Source organism: Dipodomys spectabilis, unplaced genomic scaffold (assembly GCF_019054845.1).
Source record: "Dipodomys spectabilis isolate Male_0828 unplaced genomic scaffold, ASM1905484v1 ptg000219l, whole genome shotgun sequence".
NCBI lineage: Eukaryota > Metazoa > Chordata > Mammalia > Rodentia > Heteromyidae > Dipodomys > Dipodomys spectabilis.
This window is the reverse complement of record NW_024870896.1, coordinates 4,449,054-4,462,268: the sequence shown is the minus strand read 5'-3', so window position 1 is coordinate 4,462,268 and position 13,215 is coordinate 4,449,054. Positions and strand designations below refer to the sequence as shown.

General features: G+C 52.1%; 1 protein-coding gene across 1 annotated transcript in view; it reads right to left on the bottom strand.

Moving 5' to 3' along the window:
- Positions 1 to 10,051, bottom strand: part of Atp10a (ATPase phospholipid transporting 10A (putative)) — an 89,605-nt gene extending 79,554 nt beyond the window's left edge. Inside the window, exon 1 of the mRNA XM_042697493.1 lies at positions 9,534 to 10,051. Coding sequence (XP_042553427.1) covers positions 9,534 to 10,051 — 518 coding nt within the window. The remainder of the gene's footprint in view (positions 1 to 9,533) is intronic.
- Between the last annotated feature and the right edge of the window lie 3,164 nt (positions 10,052 to 13,215).

The window sequence follows — 13,215 nt, the reverse complement described above, 5'->3', positions numbered from 1 at the left end:
AAAAATAGAAACCACACACACACACACAATAAGGGTTTGAATGAGAAAAGATACATTAATTAGACAGTAACCATGAGAGAGCTGGATTAACTATATCCATTTTAGGCAAAAATCAGCTTTAAGACAAAAATTGTGATAAAGGAGTGTATTTTGGGTTATATCATTTCATCTTGGTCTTGGGGCCTCATATTCTTAGCTTTTTCTCTTGAAGACGGCCCTTTACCACTTGACCCACATCTCCACTTCTGGCTTTTTAACTGGTATTAAGTCTCTTAGATTTGCCTGCCAAGGCTGGTGTTGAAGAGTGATCATCAGATCTCATCCTTCTGAGTAGGTAGGATTACAAGTGTGAACTATAAGCACCGGATTAGGAAAACACAACAATTTTAAACACATGTAACAACAGATCACCCACACTCCACCCAAGTACAAACAAAAAGAGACAGAGTTAAGGAAAGAAATAGAACAAGTCAAGTATAATCAGAAAGATCAATATCCTTTTTTTCCCTGCCAGTTCTGGAGTTTGAACTCGGGGCCTGGGCACTGTCCCTGAGCTTCTTCTGCTTAAGGCTAGCACTCTACCACTTTGAGCTACTGTGCCACTTCAATATACTATTTTTAATAATGACCCAAACTAGGCAGATCAATATGGAAACAGACCTAAGAGACAAAAAAAAAAATCACAACACACATTTTTCCCAATCACCTATGAAATATTCTTCAGAACAGACTCTTATATTAACCTTTCATAAATTAAAAGGGCAGGCAACTACAAAATGTATTTTCCAGATGGCAGTGAAATGGAAGTAGAAGTCTGTAAAAAAAAAAAGAAGTCTGGAAAATTCATAAGTGAGTGAGCAAAAATTAAAGACACTCCTGGGCAATCAAAGAGGAAATCATAAGGGGAATTAGAAATTAATAAAATTTGAAGTGAATAAAAATAAAAACATAACACACCCAAACTTAAGAGATGCAGCTAAAGCAGTTCTATTGGGAAGTTATAGTTGTAAATATCTATATTAGCAAAAAGACATGCATCTCAAATCAGTAATCTAACCTTACAAATGGAGTAACTTTTATTTAAAAAGAAAATAACCACAGGATATAAAGGTACATACTGGTATTCCCAGTACTGGGGCGGGTAAGACAGGAGACTACAAGTTCAAGGCTACCCTGGGCTAGATGGAAAATATTGCCTCAAAAATCAAACAGTCAGTGGCTGGAAGGTGGCTCAGTGGTAGAGTGCTTGCCTCACATGCATGAGGCCCTGGGTTCGATTCCTCAGCACTACATACACAGAAAAAGCCAGAAGTAGCACTGTGGCTCAAGTGGTGTGGTAGAGCGCTAGCCTTGAGCTGAAGAGCTCAGGGACAATGCCCAGGCCCATAGTTCAAGTCCCATGACTGAAAAAAAAAAAGTTGAACAATGTCAGTCACTGGTGGCTCAAGCCTATAATCCTAGCTACTCAGGAGGCTGAGATATGAGGATCGTGGTTTGAAGTCAGCCCAAGCAGAAAAGTCCATGAAGTCTCTTATCTCCAATGAATTACTCAAAACAAAACAAAACAAAACAAAACAAAAAACCCTGGAAGTGGTGCTGTGGTTCAAGTGGCAGAACACTAGCCCTGAGCAAAAGAAGCTCAGGGATGGTGACCAGGCCCAGAGTTCAAGCCCCAGAACTGGGGGGGAAAAAAAATCAATCAAGACAGCAAAGAGAAGAAAGGTATAGAAAATAAAGGAGGGAGAGAGTGAAAAGAGGGAGAGAGGAGAAAAAAGGGAAGGAAGAAGAGGGAGGAGGAGGAAAAGTTAAAAGACAAAAGTTTTCATTGGCTGGAGGCATGGTTCAAGTAGCAGAGGCCTGGTTTGGAAAAATTAGTTCCAAAACCATGGAAATGTCCCTACCCTAGCACACTTAAGCTTAACTCCAAAATCTGCTTTTACAAATCTTCTACTCCAAATGATTGTGACTTATACCAAAAAGATTATTTTTTTAATTTTAAAAACAAACACAGATTGTTTGAAAATAGTCCCATCCAGCCTTACCCAGGGCTTTATTGGTGGGGAGGGGGTCAGTCGTGGGGCTTGAACTCTGGGCTTGGGCACATCCCTACACTCTTCAGCTCAAGGCGAGCACTCTACCACTTGACCCACAGTGCCACTTCAGGTTTTCTGGTGGTCTATTGGAGATAAGAGTTTCACACTTTCTTGCCCAGGCTGTCTTTGAACCGCGACCCTCAGATCTCAGCCTCCTGAGTAGCTAGGATTACAAGCGTGAGCCACCGGCACCCGGCTTTTTTTAAATTATTATTAATTGATTCATCTAAGCACTTTTAGCCAGGACAGCAACGTAAGTCTAAAATTAGAGGACATTACTGTTAATAAGCAGGACTGACAGTGATACAAATGGCAAAGTCTGAAGGATAATGAAGGCATAAATAATACCAGGCCTATCCTAAGACATATGGACAGGGCCTAAATAAAAAGCCAAAGGAGACCATTTGATATGGAACATTAGTGTTAGACTTAATGGAAAGTCATCTCTTTTGCAAATCTTCTGCTCCAAATCTTTTATACTCCCAAGAAGCCTGGTGTCTGCTTTTGTCAATGTTTTACTCCTAATGACAAAAAAGAAGGTCTGGGCTTGGGGGTGTATATGGGGGATGGGGGGACACAGGGCTTTCGCTGCCAGCTTCTAAAAGTAATAAGAGGGGAGGGGGGAGGAAGGAATTGGCTCCCAAGGTCTAAAAGATCTGAAGAGGAAGAGGCCTGCCAGCTCACCAGGAAAGGGAGTGGGGGAAAAAGACACAATTGGGAGGCCAAGGGGAGGCAAGAAAAACAAAATCCCACAGCATAAAAGAAAAAGGAGGCTTTAGTTAGGTAAAAAATATCACCTCGTCCCCCAGGGTCTTTAGTAACAACCCTGGAGGAAATAGCCAGGCTGCCCCGGCTGGACAATCTGGGAAACTGGAAAGATGAAGTATGGATCAAGGGGACAGGGAAGACAGAAAATGAATGAGATTCTAAAACCAGCATGGGGCACCTCAAAAGCCTCTGGCTTTCTCTCAAAAGATCATGGAAAGACCCCCACCCCCACTTCCACTGGAGGCTTTGCACAGACTCAAGCAGATTGAGAGGAGGAGGTCAGCTCAGTCTCCTGAACACAGAGACTGGAACGCATCAAAAAGATTCTACCTGCGTCAGGCACGTGGAAGCCTGGGTACAGTGGCCCAGTGTCATCCAGTGTCATCCCAGATACTCAGGAGGCTGAGATCTGAGGATCCAGACGCAAAGCCAGCCCAGGCTGAAAAGTCTGTGAGACTCTTATCTCTGACGAAGCACCAAAAAGCCAGAAATGGAATTGTAGCTCAAACAGCTGAACACTAGCCTTGAGCACAAAAGATCAGGGACAGCACCCAGGCCAGGAGTTATATTTGCCCAGGATGGGCAAATATAGATATAGATAGATAGATAGATAGATGATAGATAGATAGATATAAAGTAAGGAGACTGCGTCTAAGCAATAAGCCTTGTCCTTACAGCCATCCTTGCACCTTGCTAGGTAGAGGGGACTTTCCACCCAGCTCGGAAAAGCCTAGAGGTGAGAGAGGCCATTCATTGAATGGGAGGTATCATGCCGCCGTTTAGCTCCAAGAAAGCTTTGTTATTATCTCCCTAAACCTTCCAATCTGCTTAACCTTGACTGGTTCCTTAGAGTTTATGCTAACCCCTGAGTTACTTTCCTAAAAGCTCGGCTTCTGCTGCAATTGGATCTCCACCCTAATCATGAACTTTTTGTCTTTAAAAGCCTTGTTCCAGATTCTCGGCTGCAGGTCTTTGAGACAGGAGTCCACCTGTAGTTGCAGGCTTTCCAATAAAGACTCCCGACCCGCCATCTTGAAATGTGGCTTCTCTGTTTTCTTACGCCCAAGTTCCCATACAACATATAAATATAGCTATACATATCGATATGTGGGTATATCTGTAGATCTGTATGTGCACATCTATAGATAGAATATATTATTCTAACTGTAACCCCTCTATGCAGCATTTTTACAATAAAAACATACAAAAAATATATTATTCTATATATTACATTGTAAGTGGGATATTATATGCATCTGTATCTATACATTTATATAAATATTTTATAAGTATATAAAATACTCATTAGCTTGCCCATGTAATTGTAACCCCTCTGTACAGTATGTTCACAAAAAATAAAAATTTAAAAAAAAAATAAAATAAATATATAAAATATAAATGCAAAATGTATTTGTAAATAAATATATAAATGTAATAAATATAAATATAGATACAAATGATTGGATCGGGGCTGAGGTACTAAGGAGCTCAGTGGCAGAAGATGGACTTAGCACGTATTCCTGAGTTCCATCCCCAGTACAAATAAATTGAGAGAGAGAGAGACAGAGACAGAGACAGAAAGAGAAAGAGGAAGAGAAAGAGAAAGAGAAAGAGGAAGAGAAAGAGAAAGAGGAAGAGAAAGAGAAAGAGGAAGAGAAAGAGAAAGAGGAAGAGAAAGAGGAAGAGGAAGAGAAAGAGGAAGAGGAAGAGAAAGAGGAAGAGGAAGAGAAAGAGGAAGAGGAAGAGAAAGAGAAAGAGGAAGAGAAAGAGGAAGAGGAAGAGGAAGAGGAAGAGGGAAGGGGGATACCTCTTCTGGGTCATCATGGAAGTGATAGAGAAATACAGACCAATCCCGGCGGGGTTTAGAACAGGGCTGGCACCCCAGAACCAGACCCCAGACCCAGGCGTGCCCCTCCCCTCCATCTCCATGCTCTCCATTTGCAGTAGGGCCCCAGGCTGGGCTGAAACAGGGAGATGAGGATGGGGGGGGTCAGAGGGCGCCCCTCCTCCATCCTTCAGGGAGACATTACAATTCTGCCTCACTGCTGTGTTCGGGCTGGGGGGTCAGGGGAGAAGGGGAGGGATTTCCCTACTATTAGGCCACCGGAGGCGCGTCTAGACACGCTGGACAGGTGAGTGGGCTGCGATCAGACCTGCAGCCTGGACCTCGGGGTTCACCAAGGCCAGGGAACGATTTCCCACCAACACCCGGGGGCCGCTGTACCCTGCTTTCCCACAGTCAGAAGCCCTGCTGCCGCCCCGCTGGGCCGCTCAGGTGCTTACCCGGTCTCCTCCCCCAGCTCTGCCCACCAGGCACCCACCCTGAGGCCACTCTGCTGACCTAAGTAAGTCTGCAACTGCTGAGACAACCTTCTTGAAGGTTCGCTATGGATCCCTATAGACACAGGTATATAGGTATATACAAGAGGTGGAAACAATCAGAGAGGATCCCCACTCCTGACCTCACCCCCACAGGGCAGAGACCCCAAGCAACATGTCACAGGCACAGCCCTTCACTGTTCTCTCTTGGCTGATTGAATGTAGCTGGGGTGGGGGTAGGGGTCCCCTAAATAAGGATCCAAAATCCATGAGAGGAGAAGATGGGCTCAAGACCTGGACAGGTGGATTGTGCCTTCACCTTCCGTGCCAGAGGAAGGCACATTCCTGACCCAGAACTGGCAGAGATCTGAGGTGGGGAGGCGGGGAGGAAGGGGAGGGAGGGCGGCCCAGTACCAAGTTATTAGGAAGCACCGCAGAAATAACAAACACCTCAGGCACCGCGTCAGAGGCCCAGAGGCCGCCCTGGGGAACAGAATCTGTAGGAAAAGCTTCCTTGATGTGCTGCATGTATGTATGTTCTGAGCAAAGTAGTAGTCCCGGCTACTCCGGTGACAGAAACAGAAGGATCACTTGCAGGAAGGAGTCAATCAGGGCAACCCTGAACAATATACCAAGACCCAGTCTCAAAAACAACAGAAGGAGGAAGAGGAGAAGGAGGAGGTGGAGGAGGAGGAGGAGGTGGAAGAGGAGGAGCCCCCAAAACACTGAAGCCAGGCTTCATACCTATAATCCTAGCTCGTTAGTAGGTTGAGATCTAAGGATCTGAGTATTCTAAGCCAGCCTGGGACAAGAAAGCCTGTGAGGCTAGCTCCAACTCACCCGAAGTGGTGGTGTAATTCAAGTGGTTGAGTACTTGGCTTAAAGTCAAGCAAGTGCACAAGGCCTTGTGTTCAAGCCCCAGTACCAGCACAAAAAAAAAAAAAAAAGGAAGAGGCAGGGAAAGGAAAGGAAAGGGAGAGGTGGGTAGGGCTGGGACTCTGGCACCTCCTTTGCCCAGTGGTTAAAGCAAAGAGGCTCAGCGGAGGCATACCCCAAGTTTGCTGTGTAAACCAGAGGCCCTGAGCACCACTGTAGCTTGATGCACCAGCTTCCCACCATCCCCTGCTTCCCACGTACCTCTTACCCTACGCACCCCATAACCCAGCCTTGGTGTCAGGGCCCCAGCCCTGTCAGTGGCCTCCTGACCCTTTCCTGCTCACCCTCTTGGTCCCCCTGACTTCTGTGGTCTTCCATGGCTGTCCACCCTCCAGCCACCTCTCTGGACAAGCAACCTGCACCCCAGCCCTAGTCCAGGGTCTTGGCCCAGGGCCGGTGGGGCCCCTGACTTCTCCTTTCATCTCAAGAGCTTCTGGGACCAAAAGCATCTGACCGGCCTGGCAGGGGAACAGCCCATAGACAAGGCCACCAGGCTGGGTCTCCCAGAGAGGAGGCTGGACAGGGAGAGAGACGGCAATTCAGAAGAAGCTGAAATGGCCAGACCAAGGCTCACCCTCTCTCCACACTCAGGTGTCCCCACCATTTTCTCCCTGACCCTCCACCCCCAAAGTTCATTCTCTCCCCCAGAAAAGGACTCAAGAAATTGGCCTAGGGGCAGGGGAAGGACTTGGGAAAGCAAGCCATTTCCACAGGATCGGCCTAAAGTAAAGAAAGTACTGCTGAAGGCTCAGGAAGCAGCGGTGAATTCAGACAGGGGTGAAAGCTTTCACAATCACACTAGGCAAAGGGAAATCAAGAGGTCAGCTTAAAGACCTCACTCTAAGAACAGGCCCTGAGGCTGGTGGTTCACGCCTGCAATCACAGCTACTCAAGAAGCTGAGATCTGAGAATGGAGAGTAGGAAGTCAGCCCCAGGCAGGTAAGTCCTTGAGACTCTAATCTCTCATTAACCAGCAATAAATAAATAATAGGGAAGTAGAGCTGTGGCTCTGGTGGTAGAGACGCTAGCCTTCAGTGAAAAAGCCTGGGGAGAATGTGAGGCCGAGAGTTCAAGCCCCAGAAAAGGCATTAAAAAAAAAAAAACAAACAGGAAAAAAGGAAGAGGAACTATTTTCTGAAGCCTAAAGAAGGTCTGGGATTGTTTGCTCTGTGATATTAGAAAGGAAGAATCCGTGAGGGCTGGGAAGGTGGCTCAGTGGTAGAGTGCTTGCTTAGCATATATGAAGCCCTGGGTTCGATTCCTCAGTACCACATACACAGAAAAAGCCAGGAGTGGTGCTGTGGCTCAAGTGGTAGAGTGCTGGCCTCGAGCACAGAGAGGCTCAGGGACAAAGCCTAGGCCTTGAGTTCAAGCACCACCCCTGGGGGGCTGGGAAGTAGAATCTGTGAGTCGGGTGCTGGTAGCTCACACGTGTGATTGTAGCTACTCAGGAGGCTGACATCTGAGGATCCAAGTTCAAAGCCAGCCTAAGCAGTAGAGTCCATAAGACTTATCTACAACTAAACACCAGAAAACTGGTAGAAAGTGGTTGGAAGTCCTAAAGCAGCTCTAAGTCCTTGAGCACAAAAGCTCCAGGAGCCCCAGGACAGACAGCTTTAAACCTGTTAAAGCCCCACCCAAGTTCTTCAGGGTCTGCCTGGAGGCCAGGGTGGAAGGACAGAGAGGCATTTAAGTTCCTGCTACCCCCTCCCCTCACGCTAACGAGCCTCCACAGCTCTAACCATCTTTCCCCGCTCTGTGATTGGCTCCTGGCTTCTCTGGAGGGCTAACAGTCGGTGAGACTCAAAGGTTTCACCTCTGCTAGTCAAATACACCAGGGCCCACTCCCAGACCTCCCATGATTATGATACAAAGCTTGGGAGGCACAAGCACAGGAATCCTAGTAAAGGAACACAGTCTCCAAGACCTGGATTGGATTCTGGTACCACTCTTGGGCAGCTGTGCGACCTTGGCCAAGTTACTTAACCTCTCTGAACCTGTATCTATGAGAAAAGTCAGTTTGGAAATCCTGCCGAGCATGACAAGTACTCAAGCTGGGTGCTAGGGGCTCACGCCTGTCATCCTAGCTACTCAGGAGGCTGAGATCTGAGGATGGAGGTTCGAAGCCAGCCTGGGCAAGAAAGCCTGTGAGACTCTTTATCCTTCATGAACCAACTGGAAGTGGAGCTGTGGCTCCAAGCGCTAGAGCACTAGTGACAGCAGGAACAGTAAATGACAAGTTCAAGGCCCTGTGATTGAAAGAAAAAGTTCTCGCACCACAGGTCTAGCAAGGTTAAGACAAGACAAGCAGGCTGGGGCTGAGCCTGGGGTGCTGGCAGAGCCCTCTGCCTTCTTTAAGGCTGTAGGGATCCTGGAACTTCCAGTCCCCTGGGTGGCTTGGTGAGGGACTCCTGGGGGGAAAATGCAGCTTCAGATTCAGCCTGGGGGTTGGGGAGGGGGGGTGTCCTACGTGTAGGAGACCCAGACTTGAAAGAACAATCTCTAGGCCCCAAAGCCTCTTTCCATCAAGAAGCAAGTTCCCAGGAAGAAAATGGAGCCAGCCCGCATGGATCCCGGCCATCACCCCTACCTGAGCTACACAGGGGCGCGCTGAGGACAATTTTCTCTGCTGTCTCCAGACAGCTTTAACTTCAGACCCAGATGCTTTTTCGTCTATTTTTTTTTTTTTTTAAATCCACTTTGGGGCTTGAACTCAGGGCCTGGCCGCTGTCCCTGGGCTGTTTTCTCAAGGCTTACAGCACTCTACCCCTGGCAACCACAGCTCCAACCTCCAGTTTTCTGGTGGTTGATGGGAGGGAGGGCTGAGCCTCGGGCTTTCCTGCCCTGGGATGGGATGGGGGGGGGGGGGCTGGCTTAGAACACTTGGATCCTCAGAAGACCTCAGCCTCCTCCTAAGTAGCTAGGATGACCAGGCGTGAGCCACCGGGCTACCTTCCCCCCCCATTCCCCCCCTGGTCCTGAAAACATCGTGTCCTGCGGTTTCTGGAACTGTTTCTGTTTCCAGCAACTGAGGCACGGACTCGAGGTGGGGGTGGGGAGGGACAGGGGACCCCGGGAACCCTCTTTAACTTGGAGGCTGCCCACCTACCCCCACCCCACCCTGTGGGCCAGACCCCAACCTCCCTTACCCTTCTTCTGCCTTAGACTTGGTGCCAACTGGAGACTCCCCCCCCCTCTCCTCTTGGCCTCTGGGGAGGGAAGGGGTACCCAGCCCCTGGAGATCACCTCCCCCCCCCCCACTCCCATGCCTGATGCCACCCACAGCCTGGCCTCCCCCCCAACCCCATCCCAGCACTTCGGTGGGCGGAAAGCGATCGGATGGATGATGACGCCCAGTTGGGCGAAGGGACGGACGGACAGACAGACAGACGCGCGCCCCCCGGGCCCGGCTCTCACCGGCTGAAGACCAGGCAGCCCAGGTGGTTGATCTCGTGGTCGGAGCGGTGGCGGCTGTAATCCTCCCACAGGTCCTTGATGGCCGTGACCGCCAGGATGAAGAGGACGGGCGCCAGGGCCAGGCCGGGCTGGAAGGCGTTCACCGCCGGCACGAAGTTGAGCAGCGCGATGAAGACGAAGTAGACGTTGGCCAGGCGGTGGAACTGCTCGAAGAGGTTCTTGGGCAGGAAGGACAGCAGCGTGTACTTGGTGGTGTTGAGCCGATTGTCGGCCAGGTGCTGCGCGCAGCCGCGCCGGGGCCGGGGCGGCCGTCGGGGTGGGCGCCCGGGGCGGCCCTCGGCGCGGCCCGCCGCGTCCTGCGCGCCCGGCGGCAGCAGGTTGGAGCGCACGGTGCGCACGGCGCGCGTCCTGCCGTCCCAGCGCCGGCGTCTCCGGCGTCTCCGGCGTCTCCGGCGTCGCCTCCGCGGCTTCCCCGGGGATCCCGACGAGTCCTCGGACGACCCCGCTTCCCGCTCCATGGCCTCGGTGGCCGCCGTCGCCGCCGCCGCCCCAGCCCGGGCCCGCTCGCGCCAGCCTCCTTAGGTGATCATCGCCCGCCGGGGCCCCGGGCGCGGCCGTGCGGGGCTCCCCGCCTGCGGGACGCACCGGAGGGGGGGGGTGGGGAGGGCGGGAGGGGGGCGGTCAGCGCGCCCCGGCCCGCCCTCCGCGCCCCGCCCCGGCCCGCCCCGCCCCGGCCGCCCCGCACAGAGTTCTCCTTGTTCAAACTGCGCTTCTCCCGCCAGCCCGCCGGGCCCGGGCGGCTTCCGCCCTCCCGGGGCCGAGGACTGGGGTGGGGTGGGGTGGGGGGGGGGTAGAGGGGGGGCCCGCGCTCACCCCGCGCCCGGATCGGGGGAGACGGGGTGTGTGTGTGTGGGGGGGGGAATCAAATGGAATGAAAGGGTTAAAATCAAGGCAGGAAAGAAATGGTGGAAAGCCCGCGCGGGAAACTGAAGCCGACTTCACTTTCGTTTCCCCAGAGGCAGCTGTTGGGGTCCCCGAGCGAGCCCCCCCCCCCCCGCCATCCCGGGAGGAGAGAGGAAACGGCGGGAGGAGGGGAGGGGGCGACGGGAGGGGAGGACTCACCACGGTCCTCCCCACTGAGAGAGGAGAGGGCGAGCCACAGAGCGAACTCAGAGAGAGAGAGAGAGAGAGAGACCTCCCCACTGACAGAGAGAGAGAGAGACCTCCCCACTGACAGAGAGAGAGAGAGACCTCCCCACTGACAGAGAGAGAGAGAGACCTCCCCACTGACAGAGAGAGAGAGAGACCTCCCCACTGACAGAGAAAGAGAGAGACCTCCCCACTGACAGAGAGAGAGAGAGAGAGACCTCCCCACTGACAGAGAGAGAGAGAGACCTCCCCACTGACAGAGAGAGAGAGAGACCTCCCCACTGAGAGAGAAAGAGAGAGAGAGACCTCCCCACTGACAGAGAGAGAGACCTCCCCACTGACAGAGAGAGAGAGAGACCTCCCCACTGACAGAGAAAGAGAGAGACCTCCCCACTGACAGAGAAAGAGAGAGACCTCCCCACTGACAGAGAAAGAGAGAGAGACCTCCCCACTGACAGAGAGAGAGAGACCTCCCCACTGACAGAGAGAGAGAGAGACCTCCCCACTGACAGAGAAAGAGACCTCCCCACTGACAGAGAAAGAGAGAGACCTCCCCACTGACAGAGAGAGAGAGAGACCTCCCCACTGACAGAGAGAGAGAGAGACCTCCCCACTGAGAGAGAGAGAGAGAGACCTCCCCACTGACATAGAGAGAGAGAGAGACCTCCCCACTGACAGAGAGAGAGAGAGACCTCCCCACTGACAGAGAAAGAGAGAGACCTCCCCACTGACAGAGAGAGAGAGAGACCTCCCCACTGACAGAGAGAGAGAGAGACCTCCCCACTGACAGAGAAAGAGAGAGACCTCCCCACTGACAGAGAAAGAGAGAGACCTCCCCACTGACAGAGAGAGAGAGAGACCTCCCCACTGACAGAGAGAGAGAGAGACCTCCCCACTGACAGAGAGAGAGAGAGACCTCCCCACTGACAGAGAGAGAGAGAGACCTCCCCACTGAGAGAGAGAGAGAGAGAGACCTCCCCACTGACAGAGAAAGAGAGAGACCTCCCCACTGACAGAGAGAGAGAGAGACCTCCCCACTGACAGAGAGAGAGAGAGACCTCCCCACTGAGAGAGAGAGAGAGAGACCTCCCCACTGACAGAGAGAGAGAGAGAGACCTCCCCACTGACAGAGAGAGAGAGAGACCTCCCCACTGACAGAGAGAGAGAGAGACCTCCCCACTGACAGAGAGAGAGAGAGACCTCCCCACTGACAGAGAGAGAGAGAGACCTCCCCACTGAGAGAGAGAGAGAGAGACCTCCCCACTGACAGAGAGAGAGAGAGAGACCTCCCCACTGACAGAGAGAGAGAGAGACCTCCCCACTGACAGAGAGAGAGAGAGAGACCTCCCCACTGACAGAGAGAGAGAGAGACCTCCCCACTGACAGAGAAAGAGAGAGACCTCCCCACTGACAGAGAGAGAGAGAGACCTCCCCACTGACAGAGAAAGAGAGAGACCTCCCCACTGACAGAGAGAGAGAGAGACCTCCCCACTGACAGAGAGAGAGAGAGACCTCCCCACTGACAGAGAAAGAGAGAGACCTCCCCACTGACAGAGAGAGAGAGAGACCTCCCCACTGACAGAGAAAGAGAGAGACCTCCCCACTGACAGAGAGAGAGAGAGACCTCCCCACTGACAGAGAGAGAGAGAGACCTCCCCACTGACAGAGAGAGAGAGAGACCTCCCCACTGACAGAGAGAGAGAGAGACCTCCCCACTGACAGAGAGAGAGAGAGACCTCCCCACTGACAGAGAGAGAGAGAGACCTCCCCACTGAGAGAGAGAGAGAGAGACCTCCCCACTGACAGAGAGAGAGAGAGAGACCTCCCCACTGACAGAGAGAGAGAGAGACCTCCCCACTGACAGAGAGAGAGAGAGACCTCCCCACTGACAGAGAGAGAGAGAGACCTCCCCACTGACAGAGAGAGAGAGAGACCTCCCCACTGACAGAGAGAGAGAGAGACCTCCCCACTGACAGAGAGAGAGAGAGACCTCCCCACTGACAGAGAGAGAGAGAGACCTCCCCACTGAGAGAGAGAGACCTCCCCACTGACAGAGAGAGAGAGAGACCTCCCCACTGACAGAGAAAGAGAGAGACCTCCCCACTGACAGAGAAAGAGAGAGACCTCCCCACTGACAGAGAGAGAGAGAGACCTCCCCACTGACAGAGAGAGAGAGAGACCTCCCCACTGAGAGAGAGAGAGAGAGACCTCCCCACTGACAGAGAGAGAGAGAGAGACCTCCCCACTGACAGAGAGAGAGAGAGACCTCCCCACTGACAGAGAGAGAGAGAGACCTCCCCACTGACAGAGAGAGAGAGAGACCTCCCCACTGACAGAGAAAGAGAGAGACCTCCCCACTGACAGAGAGAGAGAGAGACCTCCCCACTGACAGAGAGAGAGAGAGACCTCCCCACTGACAGAGAGAGAGAGAGACCTCCCCACTGAGAGAGAGAGAGAGAGACCTCCCCACTGACATAGAGAGAGAGAGAGACCTCCCCACTGACAGAGAGAGAGAGAGACCTCCCCACTGACA